This window comes from Rhinoraja longicauda, chromosome 14 (assembly GCF_053455715.1).
Source record: "Rhinoraja longicauda isolate Sanriku21f chromosome 14, sRhiLon1.1, whole genome shotgun sequence".
Classification (NCBI taxonomy): domain Eukaryota; kingdom Metazoa; phylum Chordata; class Chondrichthyes; order Rajiformes; family Arhynchobatidae; genus Rhinoraja; species Rhinoraja longicauda.
Genome location: NC_135966.1, coordinates 42,012,137 through 42,039,106, shown reverse-complemented (window position 1 = coordinate 42,039,106; position 26,970 = coordinate 42,012,137). Strand labels below are relative to the sequence as shown.

Here is a 26,970-nt window from a genome sequence, read left to right as displayed (position 1 = left end):
TCACAGTGTCCTTTCAAATACTCCACGGGCAGCTGCAGACTCCCTCTATGGTGCCATGAGAATATGCCTTTGCCACCACTTAAAAAACAATACATTTCTGCTCTAAGCAAAGCATCATTTGGTCAATCTTTGCAGCTTCTACATTTATGAACTTGCATCTAATAGGGACTATAGAACGGGCAAATTAATCATTGAAAGAAAAAAAATCGTAGAACTCCCTATCATTGTCAAGCTTCTTTTATTCGAAAGACTGCCGAGCTTCAAGAAAGCTCTGTTGCATCCTCTCAGGGCAACATGTGACTGGTGATAAATGCCACTGGCCTTTACATCTGGTGGATAAACAATGTAGATAAAGGAAGAGGAAAAGTGAGGTCGTTGGGAAGGGGAAAGAAGACGAAAGAGAGCATGTTAAGCAAAAGGCTCGAGATAATGAGAACAAGACAAAGATATTAAAGAAAGGCCTGAAAATGTGATGATATTTTGCTGACCCCTTCTTCCTCTCATCTCTCCTCACAAAAAAAAATGAAAGCTCAAGTCTGGGCACAGAAACAGCTGAAGCTTATTCGCATAATACGGTTCTTGTTAAAGCAGTTGTGTCTTTTAAGGATTACCATCAAGTGCAGATTTTAAAATTGCCAATTAGCAGATCTTTGTACCATTGCCTATATATTCAGCAATTCAACTTGCACTGAAGCAAGATACAAATACTGAACAAAACCGTGCTTATGAAAATGTTCAGCTGTCTCCAGGTGAAGTCTGGCAGAAGACTGGGGCCTTTAATGTGAAAGGGTTAATAACCATATAATTGGGGCGCCTTTTATGCTCAAATTGGAATTTCACATTGACATTCTGTGCTTGAAGCAGAAAAATTAGACAGAAGTTAACAGGGTGCTGCTTAGCATATTTGAATTCCAGACTCAGTATGTCTAGTCAATTTTGCCTGGTTTCTATACTTGTCTCAGGATCCTTCATCCCCAATAAAGCCCACCCTTCTCACACTCGCTTCTCAACTTAGTAATATATTTCAAAGTGCAAAGTCTGGTGCATACATGCAGCACATTAGAAAAATCACAAGCAGGTTTCAGTTCATGTTGGAGTCAGACTAAGCAGTCATGGGCAACTTAAATTATAGAGCATTAGATTTTTTAAATTCTTATTGACTACAATTGTCCTCGACTTTCAGAACTGTAAATGCCCTTTCCCCTAAGTGTTAAGCACATAATGAGCTTGTAACATGTCTGTGAAGCTATGAATGGGATGTCTTTCGCTTTTGGCATGCTTTTCCATCTCATTTTTTCTTTTTGCCAATTACAAACAAATTGTTGAAAAATGGCAACTACAGCAGATGTTTGCGTTGGACTGGGAAATATTAAAATAATTTTTGAGTTAGTTGGTTTGTCATGGATTAAAATGTCAACACGGCGTGAGAGAAACAACAACCTATTTAGGCTCAGCAGGACTGTGGTCAATATTGCTCAAAATGTCTGATCTATGATTGAGCTCCAAATAAAGTCAGGAAATTGGAGATCAGCTTCCACTCTCTCAAATCCGAACATAGAATCAGTTTAGTAAATCTGTCAAAAATAGTGAGATAATTGTGTGAACTGTTGGGTGATTGAAAACAAACCACGTCTCATTAGGTTCTGAAACAGAATCACACAGATCCAGAGAAATGCTCTTTCGTGGTTCATCTTGAGTGACCAATCGATTTACATACCTTTAATTGGATCCTGTGAATTACTCAATATCATCGTGCAAATATAAATGGTTAAACAGGGAACAAAACAAAATTGATTTATTGATAATTCCGAGAAGTTGTACAAAACAATCCTTTAACACGAAATGGCACCTGTTCATTCATAATTCAGATGTTAGTTGAAGACATTTTATAGTCACTTAATGTCCCAGACCGCAAGAACTGAGATGGTGAGAAGTTGTGAAGGGACTTCACAAGTCTGACAAAAGGTCTTGACTAGAAACATCACCTATTCCTTTTCACCAGAGATGCTGCATGACCCGCTGAGCTGCTCCTGCATTTTGTGTCTATCTTTGTGAGGGGACTACCTGTTCAGTCATCACAATGACTCTCCACAGCCTTCCAAGTACATTTACAAGGATGTTGCCAGGTCTAGAGGGTGTGAGCTCTACGGAGAGGTTGAGTGGGCTGGGTTTCTATTCCATGGAGCGCAGGAGGATGAGGGGGAGATCATATATCATATCATATCATATATATACAGCCGGAAACAGGCCTTTTCGGCCCTCCATGTCCGTGCCGCCCAGCGATCCCCGTACATTAACACTATCCTACACCCACTAGGGACAATTTTTTTTTAACATTTACCCAGCCAATTAACCTACATACCTGTACGTCTTTGGAGTGTGGGAGGAAACCGAAGATCTCGGAGAAAACCCACGCAGGTCACGGGGAGAACGTACAAACTCCTTACAGTGCAGCACCCGTAGTCAGGATCGAACCTGAGTCTCAGGCGCTGCATTCGCTGTAAAGCAGCAACTCTACCGCTGCGCTACCGTGCCGTATATAGAGGTATACAAAATCATGAGAGGAATAGATTGAGTAGATGCACAGAGTCTTTTGCACAGAGTAGGGGAATCGAGGACCAGAAGACATAGGTTCATGGTGAAGGAGAAATTTAATAGGAATCCGAGGGGTAACTTTTTCACACAAAGGGTGGTGGGTGTATGGAACAAGCTGCCAGAGGAGGTAGTTGAGGCTGGGACTATCCCATCATTTAAGAAACAGTTAGACAGATACATGGATAGGACGGGTTTGGAGGGATATGGACCAAGCGCCGGCAAGTGGGACTAGTGTAGCTGCGACATTGTTGTCCTGTGTGGGCGAGTTGGGCCGAAGGGCCTGTTTCCACACTGTATCATTCTATGACTCTAATAGACTTTTAATGATAGATATTGGGATGACATTTTACACTTCAACATTTGGGAATAGAGAAGGGGGACCATTAAAACAAGGCATAAATTTTATAAGCCATATTGTTAAAAGAGTAGCTTTACTATATATTGCAGGAGGCAGTAATGGCCTAAGGCATCCCTCTAGTCTCCAAGTACACAGTTGCCAGCTGTTAAAGTTAACTACTAAGAATAACAGAATGGACCAACAATACAACACAAGATGGCAAACTCAGGAGTGAAAATGAAGAAAACGACATGACATAGTCAAGGGTCCATTTCCTGTGCCAACTTAGTACATCCTCTTAGAGAGGATAAAAGTGGGAAGAAAAAGTAGTTTAAAACCCCTTGGGTAAGATAAGATTAAAAAAGGGCAAGGTTTTGTTGCAGGTTGCTGTCCAAGAGCACCAGTGAAACGCACATATTACCAGAGTTCCCACAACCTGCATCACCCTTCATCTCATAATAGTTAACATAATTACTGTTAACATACAACAGGAGCCAGCCTTTCGGCCCAGCATGTCTATGCCAAGATGAACTAATCTCATCTGCCTGTACATAATCCATATCCTTCCATTTCCTGCATTTCTATGTGCGTATCCAAAAGTATGTTTTCCCCCACATGTACAGAATGGTCACTTGATTCACGGTAGGGAATGTCTACTTGTAACCCTTGGTGCACAGGCACAGTTTATACAATGGAAGTAGCTTTTTACAATGTTTTTACAATGGAAATATTATCCTTCAATTTCAAAAAGAGGTATTTTTACATGGGAGAAAAACAGAATCATCTGACAATGACCACAACAGCATGGATGGAATAACATGTGCAGTGAATAATGGGTGCCTGGCTACTGCACTAATATCATCTAGGGCTCAGCAACTGACAAGCTCAGAGTCAGGCAACAGACCTTCACATATAAGCGGAGACTTGGCATGTCCCTCCAATACGAAAGTAAAATAACTATTAGGAAAAGTTGATTACAATGTCTAAGCAAAATTATCAGGATTTGGCAACATTAGTATGCTCTCTAGTGGTGCTTGTTGACTCTATTCAGTGTTGTAGAGTCCTCGAGCACAGAAACAGGCTCTTCAGCCCAACTCGTCCATGGCAACCATGGCATCCCATCTAAGCTGGCTCCATTCACCCATGTTTAACCCATATCCCTCTAAAGCGCTCCTATCCATGTACCTATCCCATTAAAAAATATATTATACCAGTCTGAACAACTTCCTCCGGCAGCTTATTCCATGTATCTACCACCATGTGTGCAAAAATGTTACCTCTCGGGTTCCTGTTAAATCTTTCCCCTTTCACTCCAAACCTATGCCGACTAATTCTTGATTCTCCTACCCTGGGGAAAAATCTTTATGCATTCTAAGCCCTTCCTGATTTTATAAACCTTTATAAGATCACTCCTCAGACTTCTGCGCGCCAAGAAATTATATCCAGCCTGCCTAACATTGTCCTATAGCTCAGGCCCTCGAGTCCTGGCAACATCTTTGTGAATCTTCTCTGCATTCCTTCCAGCCTAATAGCATATTTCTATAGCAGGGTGACCAAAACTGAACACAAAACTCCAAGTGCAACCTCACCAACCCTTGTGCAAATGGTAGGGAATGAGATGGTATGGAATGTAGGGAGAGAGTTGCAGTACATATTTTTATCGCCTATAAGGCGCTAATCCAATTTCTTTCTTATCTTCAAAGCAGTTTGGCAAAGACTATATCAAAATGATCATCGTTTCAAAAAGCGTAGCATCAAAAGATTTCAAAAGGGCTCCATGTGGTTTCCAGAGAGAATCAAGTCTCAGTAACTCATGCATCATACATCTCTGGCTGGCAGGTAAGTCAACAGTGTTTTTTCCCAAAAAAACAAAACCATTGCTACAATACATTGGTTGTTGTATGCCTAAAGCATGCTAGATATCTCGATAACACGGTCAAACTCTATTGTTTAATTTCTTGCTAATGTTAAAGTCGGGTGGGCACAAGAACATCAGTGTTAGCAGTAAAGAAAACAAGGTACATGCCATATCATAATTGCCGGGTGTGTGCAGAACTCCCAGAACAAAGCACTGTTAGAGCTGCAGTCTTTCCGGTAGCTCGTTAAACCAAGGTCTCATCGGTGTGTTCAGATAGATGTAAATATTGTAGTGATGTCCTTTAGTTTAGTTGAGAGATACAGCGAGGAAACAGGCCCCTCGGCCCACACCGACCAGCGATCACCGTCCCCTAACACTATCCTACATACACTGGGGACAATTTACAATTATACCAAGCCAATTAATCTACAAACCTGTATATCTTTTTTGGATACCCTTGCAAAAACTGACATGTTCTTCTGAAGCCTGATCAAGAGTTATCCTTCAATCAAAACCCCAATTAGATGTTCTAATCGTTCAGTTTATTGCCGTTTTGGGGAGATTTCTGCATAGAAATTGTATTGCTTTGTTATCTACATTAGAACAGTGCCAACATTTCAAATTAAACTACATAATTGGCGATGAAATAACTGTCAGTTCAGTTGGTAGCAAAACAAAACAGCAGAATTTATATCGTCTAGCATGGCAGAGGAAAGGAGCGTTATAAATTCAAGTTTTCTTTCTTCAAATTGCAATTCAGTTGGCCTGTAACAATCAATGGTTCAATGGTACTTTATTGCCACAAGTATTCAATTACAGTGAAATTATTTTTTAAACATAGTTCAGTGACAATTCTTCTATACATTAGGCACAATCATACCAAGTATAATTGTAAGATAGTACACCACACTGTGTCAATACACAAGAATCACCACGTTTTAGGCACCCTTCAAGTTCAATTTTAAAAAAAATGTTAGAGTCTTAACATGGCCATAAAGGCCCATTGTCCTGGCAGCGGCACTAAGTTGCAGGGGTCGGTCTGGCCAGACGATGTGTCGATGCATTAGTGGAAATCAATTCAAAATGTTATTAATTCACACCAGCCTTTCCAGAGAACAGATAGAAAATGGTTAGCATCTGTTCGATTCTAAACAAAGGTGATCGTTAAACCCCAACAGTTTCTACAAAGCAATGAACAGTTCCAATTAAGATATAAAAGTCCAAGATCAGGGGCTAAAATGATAAAAGGAAACAAGGGAATGAGTGAACAAGTAAAAAAGCAAGAAAACATCAAGTTAGATTTTGCATTATTCTTGCAGTCCAGCAGCATCACGTTCCTCCTCACCATCATTCCCCCCTCCTCCCACCCCACCCCACCCCACCCCCAGTGCCCAAGAAAGAAAGCAGCATGTAAATGATTTGACTGTGCAACAGACTGAAATAGCGCTATGTTTTGGTACTCCTGTCGAATAACTGACAGGCACATTTAGCGTTCAATCAGCGAGACCCAGCTACATCAACATGGTTGTTAGGCTGAATACAACGTAAAAGGAATTTGCACTTCAAACCAGCAGTGTCTGAGCTTTGATGAGCTCTTTGAACCCGTTGAATGCAACCTGACAGCAGGCTGCCATTGGGTCATTGCTCCCATGGATCTCACAAGGGGAAGGCTGCTCTTTGCAACTCAGAAGGTCAAGGGTTTTTTTCTCTCTCTCTCACACTCACACACCTTAAGAGATGTAGAAAAACTCTTCTCAACTCAAACATATCACACTCTAGCTCAAACAATTTGTCAGGTTGCGGCATGGGGGTGGGGAGAATAAGTTGGGGAGAAAGAGTCCCTTTATGAAATCTGTACTATTGAGTAAAACCGTGCAAATTCCATTATGGCAAAGTAGAGAACTCCTTCAGGCAGACATGTACTCAAGTTCATTACCATAAAGAGGACCGAGGTTAATCCACAGGATTCACTCAATTCAAAGGCAACCCATACCCTGGCACCCTGCACCCCCCTCAACTACACCCCTCCAGCACAGCGTCTGTAGATTGAAAGCAGTCCATTTCCTGAGCATCTAATGCTCAGCATACCAATGGATTCAAAGGAAATTCAATCTATGACCTATTAAATGGTCCAGACCTGAAGCTCAAAGAATGAACATAAAGACAGCAGTGTCAAGGTGGAGGGCATATAATCTGCATCACACATGTTACTTTGTTGTATAATGCATCCATAAAGGAAGTAGCTTCATTACAAACACTATTTATGTAGATTGAGCTGCAGTAAACTATCATATATAAAAGCAAGAGAATATTTAAGATAGAGGTTTGCATTTACAAATTAACAAGTGTATATTTTAGGAATGATTTTAAACAGCATGGCTAGTGATGCATCATACTTTTCATAAAAATCCCTGCAATGCACGAGTCAAATTCTCTCCGTCCTCCTCAACCCAGCTTGATTTCTGGAGTTTTGCAACTGGGTTGAGTTAAACAAATGTTTTCTGCTTCAGGTTCCAGAAAAGGTTGTGACACATTTCCAATATTTTGTTTGGAGAGGCTTGTTTGGTTTTAGTTTTAGAGATGCAGCATGGAAAGTGTCTCTTCTGCCCACTGAGTCCACGCCAACCACTGATCACCATTTCGTACTAGGTCGATGTTATCCCTCTTTTCCATCCACTCCCTACATACATTGGGCAATTTAGAGGCCAATTTACGTACAAACTCGCACGTCTTTGGGATGTGGGAGGAAACTGGAGCACCAGGAGGAAGTCCATGTGGCCACAGGGAGAATGTGCAAACTGCAAACAGACAGCACCTGAGGTCAGGGTCGAACCTATATCTATATCTCTGGTGTGGTGTGGTGTGGTGTGATGTGGTGTGGTGTGGTGAGGTGTGGTGTGGTGTGGTGAGGTACTGTGCCCCCCATTGTGCCAATGTGCCCTGTCAATTACAAAGCTCATTTGAAACATCAACTTGAAAATAACACGAGAGAACACTAGGCATAACAGGTCCAAAATTGAACTGTGCTAGCATGGAGAAGCAGTCCTATTATCGACACTCACACACCCCCCTCCCCAGACTCCCACCCACATTGGAGACCAGGTACTACAGTTGCTTTAAAAATGATCCAGCACATTAATTTATCGAAAATACAGGAGATCACAAACTTTAAATTTCTGACCACAGCAAACCATACACCCCTACAATGATTAATAACATCTGTATACAAAAACTCTCGTTTGTTTGTTTGTTTGTTTGTTCCTGAACTACAGCCAAAATGGTATACGATAGTGCGACAATTCTAGGCTCACCTTACTCACTTGTCCCTTAGCCCCTTTGGTGCTAATGGAAGAAGTTTCATTGAAATCGGTGTTATATTTTTAAAGTTATTCACATATTAAAGTTTAAATCTATCTCCTAGGGAGGGAGGGAAGGATGGGGGTGGAGGGAAGGACAGGGGGGGGGGAGGATAAGGGAGGTTGAGAGGGATGGAGTAGGGGTTGAGGGGGGGAAGGGGGAGGGAGAGGAGAGGGGAATGGGTGGAGGGAGGGGGGGAAGAGGGGGGGAGGGGGGGGAATGCAGGAGAGGTTTGGGCCCAACGGGTCCACTTGGTCTAGTTTATTTTCAAAACGGAGCACTTGCTTTGAGCTAAAGTTCGTGACAGAAAACAAAAACCTCTAAATGAAGGAAAGGAATACAGTTGCAGAATAAAGCAGCACAGTATTGTGGGTGGATCGAGTGGCATAAGCTATAAATGTAATCATGGGGAATGTCAACAATATCATCACTGACTTCCACTTAGTAGTAAGCGACAAGGTAGAAAGAAAAAAAATTGTGAAATCTTTAAGGCCTCAAGGACTGATTTAAATGGACTGCCGGTACTATGTTTTAATGGTGCACTATAGTATAGGCATAATTGACATACAAAGCCAATGTGGAAAATATAAAATACAAAATAAAGTACACAACTTTAAGCTTAATTGCTACTAAAATGTATTAAAAACATCTGAATAAGATCACACTACCTATTTGCTTGTAGGGATCTTTCATTCAGTAGAAAGACCACTTGGTCCCAGGCTTCGATGGCAAGTTTTCAAACTCTTAATTACACATGGTACAAAAACAGGCTCTCTGAATTCACAAGGCTTTTCAACATGAGCATTGCAAGCAGATGTCTCCATGAAACTCCAGATACTCCAAGCTTTACAAAAGCAACATTCTTAGCAAGAGGGAACGATAATTAGCCTGCTGTTTTTCCAGAGAAAACGGCATTAAAAAGAATCTGTAATTAGCGTGCCATATTACAAAGGAACTGCTCAATGCTGAAATGATAACTATGGAAATACAGAGTCTTGGTAGCAGGAAAGTGAAGGAGAGAAGAGACAGACACACGTAAAATATTTCAATGAAACTTTATAACTGGCCGAATACAATAGAAGTGTTTGTCAAAGACCTTTGTGTTGAGCAATTCGAAATAACTGCTGATCAAAAGGTTAAAACTTATCAGTTCAAGTTTTTAAACGACGCTATGACTTTTGAAAGCGAGCATGTAGATGATATTCCATCTCCATGCATGAGAGAGACATGAATAAAAAGCATTTAGGAGGCAAACTAGCTGTGGTGCATTTTTCAAAAAATTCGTTTGGGGCAGTGGCTCAACATTTTGCTTAATGGAGCACGACATCAGACGGCCTTTCCCCAACTGATGCCCTGGGGAGAACTTTTGATTTTAGCAGTCAGTGCACAAAGGTCAAATCTATAGAGGTCAATTGCCTTCCCAAATACACAGACACATGTCCTGTGCCAAGGAGGTCATTGCTATTCAGGCCCCTACCTGGTCTGGGGAAGTAGATGGGAAATTGAACACAATCAATGCAATGTATTTTATCAGAGGCAGCACAGTGGTGGAGCTGCTGCCTCACAGCGCCAGAGACCTGCGTTCGATCTTGATCTCGGGTTTTGTCTGTCCCGAGTTTGCACGTCCTCCCTGTGGCAGCATGGGTTTCCTCCGGGTGCTCCAGTTTCCTCTCGCATCCCGAAGACTTGTGGGTTTGTAGGTTAATTGAACTCTGTAAATTGTCCCTTGTGTGTCGGGAGTGGATGAGAAAGTGGGCTAACATGGAACTAATGATCGATGGTCAGTGTGGACTCAGAGGACCAAAGGGCCTGTTTCCAAGCTGCATCTCTAAATTAAACCAGTTTAGTTCACAGTACTGGGGCTGTTGGCATTGTTAAGCAACTTGTTGCCACACTTAAAATATAAAATATATAAAACATGTAACCAAAGAAGATTACTCATATCAAAATCAGCTTTCATTTTAGCTTTGCAGCCTCACCACAACAGAAAGCCCATGTAGAGGCAGTAAACAAGAATGTCACTGGTATTTACACTAATAGCAAGGCCAGGACATTCAGCATAGCAGCTTGAATAAATAGCGAATGGGCAAACACATTGTCCGCATGTCCAACATCAAACTACTCAAAACATCGCTCGTTCCAAGCCCTGTCACAGGAAGAGATCAGTAGACAAAGACAGTGATTCAAGGAGACCACCAACCTTTTCTCAAAGAGAAATGCAACATCTGCTTGGACCCTCTGGCCTGTGGCCACTTGAAGTGAAGGAAGAGCATTTGGGATGGCACTGAGAAACTTGTCGCTGCCTCAGGAGCATAGAGAAGCTCGCTGTGACTAGCGGCTCACACCAAACTACCTACATGCTCATGTTATCAGGGGTCTCCTGTGCCATCCACAGAAGAGTCTGCCGTTCTCATATTGGTTCCATCTGTCACCTTAAAACAGAAGTGGAATCGAATCCTTCTTCCCCAAGGACTGCCAAATACCCAATTGCTTAAACTGCTACTTGCAGAAACTTTTTCAGAAACGGGTATTATTTTATCTTTGCATAATGCTGGAGTAACTCAGCAGGTCAGGCAGCATCTCGGGAGAGAAGGAATGGGTGACGTTTCGGGTCGAGACCCTTCTTCAGACTGACCCGAAACGTCACCCATTCCTTCTCTCCCGAGATGCTGCCTGACCTGCTGAGTTACTCCAGCATTTTGTGAAATAAATACCTTCGATTTGTACCAGCATCTGCAGTTATTTTCTTACATTTTATCTTTGCACACTTGTGGGGTATGTTGACATTTCATTGTGGTGCCAACATCAGTTTACAGACTCCAGCAGCTGTCCTGTCCAAATATTCCTGCAGAAAGTGAACAGTAAGTCTTTACTAGCTGCATAGTTTTTGAAGCACGTTGTCCCCAAAGCAGAAAATCAAATTTATCAGAAGCCTACGTAACTCATCCAGAAAGCAGTGTACATGCTGTAAATTGACCTGGGCAAGCCAAAAGAGCAACCAAAGACTGAACACAGCTGCTACTGAAACAAGATGTTGAGAAACCTGTTTCCAACAGATCATTTTATTGGCACTAAACTAGTATCAGCAAAGAAGTTTGCCAAAAAAACCCCACAAAGCTGATCACTCTTCAGGCCTATCTTTATGCTGGAACAGGCATGATAACCAGTTTCCAATGAAGTAGATAAACTAATTTCACCAACATTTCTTTCAGATAAGGAAGATGTTAAACTTGTGGCAGGAATTATAGACGGCAGGCTGATTGTACTTGCACTTCATTGTAGTAATGGATTTCCCATCGTATTTAGCTCAGTTATTATACGGTCTTATATTTGATTCAACACGGTATCCCAAGGTTGGTGCCATCGCAGAAGCCAATCTTCAGCCAATTTTTTCATTCCACGATATCAAGAAATGAATGAGTGCTTTGAATACAAGATATTATGAAACTAGACAACAATCTCAAGGTACCGAAGACACGCGCTTCAAAACTACCTGTGCCTGTCGACAAGCTGCTTCAATATAGTACAAAATTGGCATCTGGTAGAACATGGAAAATTGCCCAGATTTATCTAGTCCACAAAATGCAGAATAAACCTAATTGTGTTAATGCTCAATCATCAGTAGAATGATATATGATGACATGTATTCACTAATGATCTGTTTACTAATGCTCAATTTGTGTTTTGTAAGGAACATGTGCAACAGAATTAAGTTCCAAGAGTACCTACATTTAATTTAAATGTGCAGTTTTGGTGAAACAGTGGATGCGAAGAGAAAATAATTTTCTCAATGGTTGGTATCATGCAAAGCAATTACATATTTTGAATGTTTAAAATCAATCATCTCAGCCCCACACTGTAGTCTAGGATGCAATTATCTCCAGAGAGATGGAGATGCAAGAAACTGCAGATGACGCAATCTTTGGAAAACACAAAGCGCTGGAGAACTCAGTGGGCCAGGCAGCCTCTGTGGTGGGAATAAACAAACAGATAACGTTTCAGGTCGGGACCCTTTTCAGACTCAAATAATATATTTTCAAGTCGGGATAGTAGGTCATTTGGAAGGAACCTGTAGTTAGTGGCAACCTGTAGTTAGTGGCAAACGTTGTCTGTACATTCCCTTCAATTATATTCAGTTGCTTCAATGACCTTCCTTTCATAAGGTTAGAAATGGATATCATTCACAACTTAGACAACGGAGTGATCATTGCCTGCATACAACAAAACCTTAATTACATTCAAATGTAAACTGCTAAATGGGAAGTAATATTAGCACCACACTCGTAAGGCAATGATCAACTTCAACCAAAGAGATTCTAAACACCTCCCATTATCATTTAATGTAATTGGGTCACAGATCATCAATATCCCAGGGATCATTAGTTGAGGCAGAGGTTTCACCATTGACCAGAAACTTAAACGGATCAGTCGCTTAAATACTGCAGTTTCAAAGAAGGAGGAAAGGTTGACTATCCTTTGTTAAGTGACTCACCTCCTAACACACCATGTCTCTGCATTATCTACAAAGTACAAGTCAGGAATGTGATGGAATACTTGCCTGGAATAAGTTTAGCATCAACAACCTTCAGCAAGCATAACACAGTTTAGCTGAAAATAGTCCACTTAATTAGCAATCCAAACAGGTATTCTGTGTTCCTTAACAGTGGCTCACCTTATCTGAACTACAGTCAGCTTGCCAGGACTTTTTTTACAGTATCTCTGAAATCCGTGAACCCTCCCTCGAGGGAGAAGGTCAGCAGGTGCATGGCAATGACAATAACTACAAGCTCCCCTCCAAGTGACCCACAATCCTGACTTGGAAATAGATCATCATTCTGTCCTTACTGTTGCGTTTAAATCAATGAACTTCCAATCCAACAATATAGGAATATATTCCACCTGAAAAATTACAGTGGTCCAAGGCTGAGACTTATCACCTTTGAGAGGTAATACTGGCCTTGGCAGCAATATTCACATCCCACGAAATTGAAGAAAAATATGTTACCCTGCAAAAGTGGATGAAAAAAAGTGCCATTTGAATGAACGGAAGGAAAAGGGAATCACTCCATATTAGGTGATCTCAGCCAAGCAATAATAACTGGAGATGCAACAATAAATTACATTGACCAGACTAAGGTTGTGGGTGAGATAATGAGGGCAGCAGCTGAGATTACCTTTTCTGTCCTATCACCTTTGCTTAGGAAGTGCGATTATGGTCTCAAGTGAGTACAGGTTTTTCTGTGCTGTAGCTCATAGTGAAACAACTAGTAACATTTATTTCTGAGCACAAACAGCAGCTTCTTGGAGTAAGTGTTCAAGTACAAGTGGAACAGCTTGGAAATGGTGCCCCAGTTCAGCTCGGCATGATCAAAAGATGATGGGAGGAAACACTTGCAAGAATTTGCAGAAAAGGCAAGACGCCATTCAACAATTCCAAGCATATTAAATTTAGTGACAACCACAGCGATGCATGAAAGGTTTCAAATAAAACCTGGGTGGTGAGACTGGAAACCTACTTTACATCAGGAGGGGGTTGTGCCAGTCGGGAACTGTACATTCTCATTGCATTCTTCTCATGCATCATTTTTACTTAACCAAGTCTGAAGAAGGGTCTCATTCCTTCTTTCCAGAGATGCTGCCTGTCCCGCTGAGTTACTCCAGCATTTTATGTCTATCTTCTGTCCAACAGATATACTGAAATGGTCAAATTGTTGCTGAAAATACTAACTGACTTCAGAGAGGGACTTCCAGAGTGATTTAAGTTAAAGTTGCACTCTTTTCAATGCCAGTGGCTGATTATATTCCCAGAAATGTATCTTTTCCTTGAGCATGATGAGTTTGTAGTTCATATTGCTTGTGTGGTCAATGGTTTTCCCATTACTCTCAAAATAGAAATTGCTGCAAAGCTGCTATTTCCCATTCACTGGTGTGTGCAGCAACATCATGTGTAGGAGGGTCCAACTTCTCTTTCGTGTTCAAAGCTCGTTTAATTATTTTGGTCACAGGGAGAATGTACAAACTCTGTACCCATACAGACAGCACCCGTAATCAGTATTGAACCAGGGTCTCTGGCACTGTAAGGCAGCAACACTACTTCTTTGCCACTATGTCACCTCTAATTTAAGCTATCAGGGACAAAATAATCTAAGATGACTGTGGGATGTTAATTTCTTCAACTAGGATTTGAACACATTCTTGACTCTTCTCTTTTGCCCATCTGCTAATTTCTTCCCACAGTGAGTAGTCTGCACTCGGCAAGCCCAGCGAGACAGAGTGCAAATGGAGGGTGTGGTGCTTATGGTTTTTCAAACAAAAAATAATCAATGCATGCAAACTAATGGCTCCTAATTGAAGTTATGCCAGTCTGGAAACTTTGCGAGGAGATTGAATAGAACAATCAAGAGGTGCATTAATGCAATAAATTTGCAATAACAAAATACTTGTCAAGTGAGCGTCAGCAGTCTACACAAGAGCTCAAATTAAACTGATGCATCAGATAACATACACAGGATACAGTGGTAGTATGTGCAGATATATTATGTAACTTGTGGATTTGCTCAAGCAATAAACCATGATAGACTGATCAACCTTTGACAGCTGTATTCATCAACTATATTCAGAATAAATTTAGCTTCAGGTTATGTGTAGGAAAGACAAGTCTGAAGAAGGGTCTCGACCCGAAATGTCTCCCATTCCTTCTCTCCAGAGATGCTGCCTGTCCCGCGCTGAGTTACTCCGGCATTTTGTGTCTAGCTTCAGGTTATCATCAGCGCCACAATACACAGCCATAAACAAATTGATAATCCCATATTTGCCAGACAAGAGCAGCTAAAGCCTAAAGGCTGGTGAGTAATGCTAATCCCAATATTCTTATTTACAGGCATCTTTTCACGAGCAGGGGGTTAACCACGAGTCAAATGGAGATGCCAACAGGCAAAACATACTTTCCCATCTTGCTGTGGTTCACATGCAAACACATCAGCTGCAATCTGCACCTTTGGCTAGGCTACAGACAAGTGGAATTTTGTCACTTGTCCAAGCAATAAAACAAAGTGCTGTGGAAGACAAAGGCTAGGAAAAAGAGGAAAGTTATAGCCATAAGTCGTCAACTCCCTTCCCCAGTTTTAAACATGAGAAATGCCAGAGAATAGCTGCTACTCTTAGGTCTCTTGAAGTTAAAGGAACTACAAAAGTAATGCTTGATTTATTTAGAATAGCGAATGACCTCAAAAAAGATCAGAACCTTGAAATTATACCGCATTGACATGATTGCTGTGTTTAGTCTGTGTCTGTACAACATCACGGAAAACATGGGCTGAAAAGATACCATACCTCTAACTTGGTTCATCTTTCTAAGTGACCAACTTTTAAGTTACTGTAGCATAAAGGTGGGCCCAGTCAGTGACATTTCCCAAAGACTCAAAGATTTTACTTTTCTTAACCAAGACCAGAGTTGACGTGATACTTCTATCATTTAAATGGATAATTATCAATTAACTCAGCAGAAACCAGAGGTGCAACTTGGAATATTCCTGGATAATAAATTGACCGTGAATCATTGTGCTTTTGAGGAATCAGCTGTCCTGATTTGAATGCTTACTCCTTTAAGTGAACTCTCGTAGCAATTCCAAGCAACTAAGCAATAAAATTAAAGGGCAGAAATCTGGAAATTGAAATACAGGAGTTGAAATGACTGAGCAGGTAATATGTGTAAGAAAGAGCTGCAGATGCTGGTTTAAATCGAAGGTAGACACAAAATGCTGGAGTAACTCAGCGGGACAGGCATCAATTATCTCTGGAGAGAAGGAATGAGTGACGTTTCGGGTCGAGACCCTTCTTCAGACTCGAGCAGGTAATATGTCTACTTCAACCCATGGAAGTGTAAGAATGTTGTATCAAAGAGCAGATCAGCAGCTGAAATCAATGAAATGCTACTCCAAACTTAAGAGAAACGTAGGGTTTGTGAAAGGACGCAAAATTTTGGCACGGGAGAATCAGAGAACTTGCGGTTTAATAGACAATAGACAATAGGTGCAGGAGTAGGCCATTCAGCCCTTCGAGCCAGCACCGCCATTCAATGCGATCATGGCTGATCACTCTCAATCAGTACCCCGTTCCTGCCTTCTCCCCATACCCCCTCACTCCGCTATCCTTAAGAGCTCTATCCAGCTCTCTCTTGAAAGCATCCAACGAACTGGCCTCCACTGCCTTCACCACTCTCTGACTGAAAAAGTTCTTCCTCATCTCCGTTCTAAATGGCCTACCCCTTATTCTTAAACTGTGGCCCCTTGTTCTGGACTCCCCCAACATTGGGAACATGTTTCCTGCCTCTAATGTGTCCAATCCCCTAATTATCTTATATGTTTCAATAAGACCCCCCCTCATCCTTCTAAATTCCAGTGTATACAAGCCCAATCACTCCAGCCTTTCAACATACGACAGTTCCGCCATTCCGGGAATTAACCTAGTGAACCTACGCTGCACGCCCTCCATAGCAAGAATATCCTTCCTCAAATTTGGAGACCAAAACTGCACACAGTACTCCAGGTGCGGTCTCACCAGGGCCCGGTACAACTGTAGAAGGACCTCTTTGCTCCTATACTCAACTCCTCTTGTTATGAAGGCCAACGTTCCATTGGCTTTCTTCACTGCCTGCTGTACCTGCATGCTTCCTTTCATTGACTGATGCACTAGGACACCCAGATCTCGTTGAACTCCCCCTCCTCCTAACTTGACACCATTCAGGCAAGGGCAACACCTCTGCAAATCACTCAAAACAAGAACGGTGTAGAAAAGTCTGCCTTCTAAACACTGGACAACTTACAAACAACCCTTGCTGAGAATCAGGCCAGTTTCCAAATGTTATTAATAAATGTTTGGAATCATTTAATAACCCCCACAACAATTATGATAGAATCTGGTTTCTTCCAAGTTAAATAATGCCAGTCTTTATCACAACTTGGTTACTAATCCAAATCCTATAAAAGTTCATTGAAGCAAATCACCACCCACTCATCCCCATGACACGAAAAAAAAATTATCTACCCTGTGGAGTCTTCGGTCTTCGGATCAGTTAATGGGGTTCACTCCCAGCAACCCCCCAGGTTCCTACACATTTACGCTCAGTTTGCGTATGATATATTGTTGAAATTTACTCACATCAGGTTCAGACTGAAATAAATTCAACTGTGTCCAGTCAGGACAGACTCAATCATAAATTGACGATAGACACAAAAAGCTGGAGTAACTCAGCGGGACAGGCAGCATCTCTGGAGGGACTGCAAGTTTGAAGTCTGAAGAAGGGTCTCGACCCGAATGTCACCCATTCCTTCTCTCCAGAGATGCTGCCTGTCCCGCTGAGTTACTCCAGCTTTTTGTGTCTATCTTCAATTTAAGCCAGCATCTGCAGTTCCTTCCCACTCAATAATAAATTGGTGGGTATACTCATCAGATCAGACCGAGGCCTGGAGAGAGAAAGAGTATTCAAGTTTCGGGTGAGTAACCAGATCTCAGATGAAAGTTCAATGATGCCAAATGTTAACTGTTTCTTTCTCCACAGATGCAGTCTGCCCATTTTCAGTATTTTCTGTTTATATTTGTGATATCTAGCAAATGAAGCATTTTGTTTGGTCAATAATACCTTGGTTGTTTAGTATGTGGTTACATGACAATTCGCAAACAAAGAAGAATGTTTTAGCTTTTTTTTTTGCTGCTTCACCTTTTGGGTCCACAAGGCCTGTTTGGCCTTTCAAAACATCAAGGCTGATCTTTGACCTCCTGAGCATACACAAATCCTCCGATTTCCTTTATATCTAACAATCTATCAATCTTAATCTTGAATATATTCAAATGATCTGGAATAAGAATTCCAAACATTCAATACCCTCTGGATTTAAAATGTCTTCTCAGCTCAGTTCTAGATGAGACAGCGACGACCCTAGTTCTACAGACTCCAACAAAGGTGGTGAATCTGTGGAATTCATTGCCACAGAAAGCTGTGGAGGCCAAATCAATTAATATTTTTAAGGTGGAGATTGATAGATTCTTGATTAGTACGAGTATCAGGGGTTATGGGGAAAAGGCAGGAGAATGGGGTTGAGGGAAAGACAGATTGAATGGCGGTGGACTTGATGGGACGAATGACCTAATTCTGCTCCATAATTTATGAAAACAATCACCCCTCTGGTCACCACCCTTCTGTCCCGTATAATGCAACAGTTTCTCCACTTCAATTGTTACCACCCTCTTCAATCTGAAATTCAACACACTCTCCTAACCACAATTCAAGGAAACACTTCACTTTTCTTTAAATTAAAATAGTTGTTTTTTTAAATACTTCAAATTGAAACAATTTCTCCTAGACCAATGCACTAGTATCAAATTATCTTTTTAGAAAGATGGAGGTATGGTAAGAGGGAAATCGGAAAAAAATTTGTTGCTATAAAAATGGTAAATTATTATCTTCACATCACAGCTTTTAAGCAGGCCGCATTTACTTCAGAGGCAGCTGCATAAAAATTACAACCCACCATGTATGACTGCAAATACAGTGTTCCAAGGTCCTTACAAAGTCCAATACCAAGTTCCATTTTCAACAATGTACCATCAAAGGCCAAAGTGAGTAGACAAGTACGCAAACAGGGGAGAGTCAGTGGATGTGGTGTACCTCGACTTTCAGAAAGCCTTCGACAAGGTCCCACATAGGAGATTATTGGGCAAAATTAGAGCACATGGTATTGGGGGTAGGGTACTGACATGGATAGAAAATTGGTTGACAGACAGAAAGCAAAGAGTGGGGATAAATGGGTCCCTTTCGGAATGGCAGGCAGTGACCAGTGGGGTACCGCAAGGTTCGGTGCTGGGACCCCAGCTATTTACGATATACATTAATGACCTAGATGAAGGGATTAAAAGTACCATTAGCAAATTTGCAGATGATACTAAGCTGGGGGATAGTGTGAATTGTGAGGAAGATGCAATAAGGCTGCAGGGTGACTTGGACAGGTTGTGTGAGTGGGCGGATACATGGCAGATGCAGTTTAATGTAGATAAGTGTGAGGTTATTCACTTTGGAAGTAAGAATAGAAAGGCAGATTATTATCTGAATGGTGTCAAGTTAGGAAGAGGGGATGTTCAACGAGATCTGGGTGTCCTAGTGCATCAGTCACTGAAAGGAAGCATGCAGGTACAGCAGGCAGTGAAGAAAGCCAATGGAATGTTGGCCTTCGTAACAAGAGGAGTTGAGTATAGGAGCAAAGAGGTCCTTCTACAGTTGTACCGGGCCCTGGTGAGACCGCACCTGGAGTACTGTGTGCAGTTTTGGTCTCCAAATTTGAGGAAGGATATTCTTGCTATTGAGGGTGTGCAGCGTAGGTTCACTAGGTTGATTCCCGGAATGGCGGGACTGTCGTATGTTGAAAGGCTGGAGCAATTAGGCTTGTATACACTGGAATTTAGAAGGATGAGGGGGGATCTTATTGAAACGTATAAGATATCATATCATATCATATCATATATCTACAGCCGGAAACAGGCCTTTTCGGCCCTCCAAGTCCGTGCCGCCCAGTGATCCCCGTACATTAACACTATCCTACACCCACTAGGGACAATTTTTACATTTACCCAGCCAATTAACCTACATACCTGTACGTCTTTGGAGTGTGGGAGGAAACCGAAGATCTCGGAGAAAACCCACGCAGGTCACGGGGAGAACGTACAAACTCCTTACAGTGCAGCACCCGTAGTCAGGATCGAACCTGTGTCTCCGGCGCTGCATTCGCTGTAAAGCAGCAACTCTACCGCTGCGCTACCGTGCCGAACATTAGAGGCAGGAAACATGTTCCCAATGTTGGGGGAGTCCAGAACAAGGGGCCACAGTTTAAGAATAAGGGGTAGGCCATTTAGAACGGAGATGAGGAAGAACTTTTTCAGTCAGAGAGTGGTGAAGGCAGTGGAGGCCAGTTCGTTGGATGCTTTCAAGAGAGAGCTGGATAGAGCTCTTAAGGATAGCGGAGTGAGGGGGTATGGGGAGAAGGCAGGAACGGGGTACTGATTGAGAGTGATCAGCCATGATCGCATTGAATGGCGGTGCTGGCTCGAAGGGCTGAATGGCCTACTCCTGCACCTATTGCCTATTGTCTAAAACACCGCATAAGCTGGTGGATAGTTTGTTAATTACCCTATAAAGTTGATAAGCTCAACATGAGAATTAAGGAATGCTGTTTTAGCTCAGCTGTCGCCAAGCTCCTGGCCTTGCACAAAACACATGATCAGGGAAGAGAGTAGAAAAGGCTCACTTCTAATTAAGGGAAGTGGGTGCACGAAGCAGAGAGACATTTGACTTCCTGTTTGAAACTCCTAAATACATTTGGCATTATCAAAGAAGGGTGGGTGGAAATAACAAGCAAAGAACCACGTACAAAATTAGGTTAAAAAGAGGTTATAAAAATATTCAAAGATTTAATAATACAGAATGATTAAGCTTCTCTATTTTTGAAAACAAAAATTTGGAACAACATAGATCGTACAGATATTTTTATAAATATCCAAATGCTTCTCCTTCTATGGTCACTTTCTATCAGTAGTGCTTGCCATGTATATCCATCTCTAGGTCTCTAAGCAGGAGAGCACCAAGCCCCACTCACACAAGATCACTGTGCTATAATCAGACATGCCAGCAAGTACAGTTCACACGGCACAATGATCATAGGATAAGCTGATTTCCCTTCTTTTTCAAGATTAGCAATGTACCTCTCAACCAGATCTGCCAAATTAAATAATTTAGAGAAGTTAAAAGGATAGGCATCAATAAAGATCAGAATTATACACCCAACATCGAACTTAAAGATTACTATTATTAAAACAGGCCATTCCTTTAATAAACATCTCCATCTGCAAAATTTACAACTGCAGCATTTCCTATTTGACAAGGACTAAAATGTTTGTCTGATTGATATAAAGATTGGGGATCTTAGACACCCTTCATTTATGTTTTTTTACCAAATGAATCATTCATCTGGACCAGCAGAAAACCAGCATGAAGTGTCCATCGCCAATGACCCTCACAAAATGGCAGTGGGCCTTTGATGGAATTGCTGAAGTCTGTTCAGTGAAGGAAACTTTAATGAGAGGGTACTTCAGGATTCAGCAACAATGAAAAAAAATAACAATCTGTGTCCAATTCAGTTTGGCACTTAACCTAGAAAAGAGCTTGGACAGAGATGCTGCTGCTTTTTGTCCTCCCCATGATTAAGCCTCTCATAATAAATGGAATTTAAATGGTAACAACTCTCGGATTCTTCCATATAATTGGCCAAAAATCAACTCTAAAGTACAGAACAGCAAAGGCCAAATTAAACCAGGAACCCATGCAGGGTACATAAAGCTCTGCAAATAAGTAGTTATGAATCAATTTCCATGGCAAAGTTTTATCTAAACTATTTGTCCTTACATATGAAAGGTAGTAGTCCAAGTCAGAACACGTTAAGTATTGTGTTGAAGGTTCCAAGCTTTTATTGAATGTTAATCCATTAAATAGCTGAAGTACAATAGGGCCGTTGACAGGGTGGTGGAGGATGACATGCACAACAGTCGGTGTAATAAGCAGAGCATCATAGAGCATGGTGTTGACCTCATGAGTTTGAGATCTCTGACATTAGTTCATGTCAAATAACCATGTAGGGCAAGAACCAAGACTCTCCCTTGTGATATAAAACCAAATACCAAAGACGGAACATCTTTCACAATATAATAAAACCAAGTAGCCCGGGGGGGGGGGGGGGGGGGGGGTGGGTGGGGGGGGGGTTGTGTGTTTTATTGTTAAAAAATTGAACAGAATTTTTAATTTTTTTTAAAGCATCAAAAGTATTAGCACCTGTAACCAATGCAGATCTTCAAAAACCATTGCAAAATGTTCCATTTTTTTAAATGGCACGGCACCTTAAATATGGTTTGCAAAGGATTACCTTTCTGCAGAGAAATCTCAAATGGCAATTATCGATTTACAAATTCAGAGCGTTTCAATTTGTTCTCTCTAATGATACAATTGCATGCCACATGTTCAGGCATGCTGTTAGAGTTGGCTGTAGGGAACGCAGGGCATTCACTGCACAGATGAAAGGAAAGAATGTTTCTGCCTGGCATATTTTGCATTGATCAAATGTAATATTATATAGCAACAAGTTTTCCTGCAAACAAACCCCATACTGAGCATCACGTCAGTGACCATATGTTTCCGTGTATAGTGCATAAAAGTAACAGATTATAAGAGGCAACCCCTGAGATCGAGTTACAACATATTGCAATTAAAAATTACTGGGCTCAATTCTAGATGCCAAGTCAATACCTTAATAAGCTTCCAAATCTAGGATTGTCAAAAGGTTTCTGTTTATCTGCTGAGCTATGAGTTTGAGGTTAGTTTAGTTTATTGTCACATATGCAGAGGTACAGTGAAAAGCTTTTGTAGCGTGCTAACCAGTCAGCAGAAATACATGATTACAGTTGAGCCATGTGTAGAGATACATGATAGAGGGGATGACATGAATAGCGGTTAGTGCCATATAAAGCCAGTAAAGTCTGATCAAAGATAGCCTGTAGGTCTCCAATTAGGTAGATAATAGTTTAGGATTGCTCTCTAGTTGTTGGTAGGATGGTTCAGTTGCCTGATAACAGCTGGGAAGAAACTGTCCCTGAAACTGGAGGTGTATGTTTACACACTTCTATACTTTTTGCCCGAGAATGAGATTCCTTGGATTTTGATGAAATCATCCAGTGGTATGAACATTGAATTCTCTAATTTTAAATAACTTCTACTTTGACTCCACTCCCTCTGCCATAGTCGTTTTACCAGTTCCACAGTTCTCCACATTGGCTCCCTCTTGACATCACACCTTCTCTAGCCAACAACATGCCTACCAGGCACCACACTGCCCTTGGTCATTTGTGACCCGCCCCGTTTGGTCCTGGTCTTTTCTTACCTCCAGCTCTTCACCCCTGGCCCCACCCCGTACTTTTCGTCTGAAGGGTCCCGACCCAAAACATCATCCATGCTTTTTCGCCAGAGATGCTGCCTGACCCGCAGAGTGACTCCAGCACTTTGTGGCTCACTAGATACTTCTTTCTTGAGGAATTATAATTGATACATCTCAGATGTTAACAATACTCCATTGTCCTGAATACACTAGTTCTTCCCTGAGCTAATACCATGTTTATCTCCAGTGCTACTTCAGATATATTACTCACGTTTGTGCGACTTTTGTCAAAAGCTTTCAAGTATTTGAAGTATATTTTATCACACAAAAACCTTTCAACATCCATTCAGCATTTCTTGTGCACAGTGAAAGAAATTGGGTGGAGCAGTGAGTTCATACAACATCAGAAAATAGCTTGAAATGAACAGGATAAAAAGTGAGAATGCTATCAGAAACACTGATCATACGAAATGGAGCTCCAGGTTTTCAATTACCGATGGAAAATACCATGGAAAACCTGCTGGTTAGTGCATAAATTCCACAAGCATCCTCTATAAATGATTCTGCACATACTGTTTTTAATTAACTCTACAAGTCGTCTGTGATGAGGTTCTGATAGATTCAGCTTTCTGCCACCTTGCAGAATCCCAATCGGGCTTAAAGTTAACAGAGCCATTAAAAAAAAAATAATATCAGAGAAGATGATGGAAGGGGATGTTGAATATATTTTGTCTCACTTACATTGTTATTTCAAATGCGCAGGAAGCATCTTTTAAAGGAGTTGACAGAAGCTGCCAGCTTTATTGCATAGCTGGCCTGCAATTTTATCTGTACCATTTTTCCGGCAATCACCCTAATACTGTTTCAAAAATAAAAACTCCCATTTTTACCTCAGGAAGTGGTCCTTAAAGAATCATACCACAAAAAAAAAGCATAACACTGACAATCTACTATCTGACTATTTGGAAATCTCAATGTTCAGTATCTGAATCATTAGATCATGTTGGCTGTATTCTCTTTCTACGCACCAGGACCCCCCCGTTCCCGTGTCCCGCCTAACTGAACCCCCATTGCTGCTCCCCTTCACCAGGACCCCCATTCCCAAGACCCCTTCCCATCCCTGTACCTGTGTTCTTTGCCCGCCCCAGCTCCCGTGTCCCCTCCCAGTCTCTGGCGGTTCTTGTTCCCATACTCACTAGAAAGTTTATTACAAAACCTTGTGACATCTAAAAAGCCAATAAAAAGTGTATCGGGGTATTACTAGAAATAAGATTCAATAACCTGGGGAATCTGCCAGTCGAGCACCAAAGTTCCATGTATTGGTGCCAGATTATCAGTGTTTTACTGTACAATTAGCACTCTTGAGGCACTGAGGAGTGCTGGCAAGGAATGAGTGTAATGAATGCTACAATGATGAGAATGTGTAAAGAAGGTGGCTCCTACGTACAAAGAGCACTCATGGTAGGAGTTCTGTAAAAGGCACATGTCCCTGATGAGTGCCTACACTTTTGAGAGCTTTGCCCTGCAGCTCAATAACCCATCAACACCCAGATTCATTTTCCACCAGCATTACCTTTGCAAAGTTCCCCACTTTGCTGGTAGAACAATTCTTGATGCCAAGTACCATATGTGGCATAAGACAGCAGGAAAGGCCTGTGAAGACTGTGGGGCTGAGATTCTGATGATGAGGTTGAGCCTGACTTTAATAGCTGTGCGGGCTTGTGTTGTTTGTTGGACAAATCTCAACTATCAAATAAACACAGTTTCTACGCTGTTAAAATCAGTCAGGGTGATTTCTCAGAAATCTTACCTCGGCATCCTTGTTGGCGTCTCTACTGAAATATGCCACATTTGTCATTTTGACGCTAATTGCTACATTGTAAAAGAATAGCCCTACTAGCGAAGCTGGTAGCTTTCCAATTTTGATAAATCTGATGTGTGGGAAGGAACTGCAGATGCTGGTTTAACCCATAGACACAAAAAGCTGAAGTAACTCAGCAGGGCAGGCAGCATCTCTGGAGAGAAGGAATGAGTGACGTTTCAGGTCGAGACCCTTCTTCAGACTCAGGGTCTCGAGTCGAAACATCACCCATTCCTTCTCTCCAGAGATGCTGCCTGACCCGCTGAGTTACTCCAGCTTTTTGTGTCTATCTTTGATAAATCGGACTTCTGTGCTCATCACTTCAAAGGACATTTGGCTGCTGTGCTGTGCTCCTAAAAGGGCTTGCATTCAAAAGGGCAGACATTCCCTACTGACAGCTTTTTGATAGCTTCCAGTCTAATCTTGCCAGATGTCTTTTTCCTCATTTATCTTTTTGCTGGACATTTTCTGGCCACTTCATTTTGTGGGGAAACCTGGTGAACTCACCTGGAGGTGAGGTGACTGAGATCCCAGTTTGGGTCAGTCCAGTTGAGGTTGGTTTGACAGATAGTGGTGCAGCTGTCTGCCTACGACAGCAGGAGAGAGGAGATGAGCCATGCTTGAGCGTTCAACATTAATTAAAAGCTGTTCCTCTGTGTGGAAATCATGTTCAATGAAATATGACCAATTATCTCAAACTAAATTTCAGCATTGCACAACAGCTGGTTGAACTGGATGCCACAAAAAACAAAGTTCACGTTCATGAAGTTCATTTCACCTCTCTCAGAAACATGTGTAAAATTGGTCAATGCCACACTAATGCAATTTCCATCTGCGTAATGCGGGTTTTCTGGGCATTCTGCGATTGAATTTCTCTCACTATTTATTAAAATAACATGCTCATTATAGATCAGAAGATGCTGAGTGGGTTGGTTTTACTAGAGTGCTAACTTTCAGCCACGACACCTAATAAAAACATGTTATGCGATGGTGGAGTTTAAGTGGAGAGGTTTTAAATCTAGCCCTTTCAGATTTGGACACAGATAGTGCAATAAACTTACATGGCATAAATTTTCATTACAGATTAGTATGTGGATTGGTTCCCTGCAACTAGCACATACCTGGTTCATCTTGAAGAAGTCCAAAGCAGGCCTTGTCCACCTGACGTCATCATCGTGCCTTCGCTTTATACCACACTTGCGTTCGTTTAAGTCACAGGGTTGGGAGTGACTACGCAACAAGCCCTGCTGTCGTCGGTTCATCTCTGGTGTGGAGGAGGGCGTGCTTTTGGCTGAAAGCAGACACCTTGCTGCCTCTCGAATGTGCACTGGCGACAGTGAGAAACGCCTTTGAGGAATGAATGTGCACTGCTCAGGCAAAATGCACTGCACACCCAAGAAAGTTCTCTCACCGATATCTGTGGAATGATTATTGGGTGACAGCATCCATGGCAATGGGGATTCAGGAGATGCTGTGAGACTAGAAAATGTGAAACTGCTGGTGTTGGAGGGGTGGCTGGAGTTGGATAACTGCTGGAGACCAAGGCTGGTGGGACGTTGAGTTGTGTTACACAGTTGGCCGCCCCCATTTCCACCACTGTTGCATCGCCGTTTGACAGGAGTCCACACCTTGGATCCAGCAGGCTTCCAGAGAGACCTGCAGTGTGACAGGTCTTCCGGCACAGATAGAGACCGACAGTGTCTTTTGGTCGGTGGATCTGGCAGTGCGGCAAAACTCTCAGAGAACTGCAAGTCACTTAGATTTCCCACCGATGTGCTCGTCACGTGTCCCATCCATGTGTTCGCTGCTTGTCTTGTGCACAACGATTTATTCTGATTGGAGGAGTCAATACTGCTTAGGCTGTAGTTTGCGAATGAAGGAAAACCCATGCCCACCGGCAATTCAGTGTTTGAGGAGTCTAAAACATTCCAGTTCCTTTCCCCTGAAAAATGAGGAAAACATTTAGTAATGCAATTCCATCATGAAAATCACA

At 41.8% G+C, this 26,970-nt stretch overlaps 1 protein-coding gene across 4 annotated transcripts in view; it reads right to left on the bottom strand.

Annotated features, from left to right (window-relative positions):
- Nucleotides 1–26,970, bottom strand: part of LOC144599938 (protein FAM53A-like) — a 101,745-nt gene that overhangs the window by 25,329 nt on the left and 49,446 nt on the right. For all 4 annotated transcript variants that reach the window (XM_078411206.1, XM_078411209.1, XM_078411208.1 and 1 more), the window contains one exon: nt 26,099–26,919. In XM_078411206.1, the coding sequence (XP_078267332.1) occupies nt 26,099–26,919 (821 nt within the window). The remainder of the gene's footprint in view (nt 1–26,098; nt 26,920–26,970) is intronic.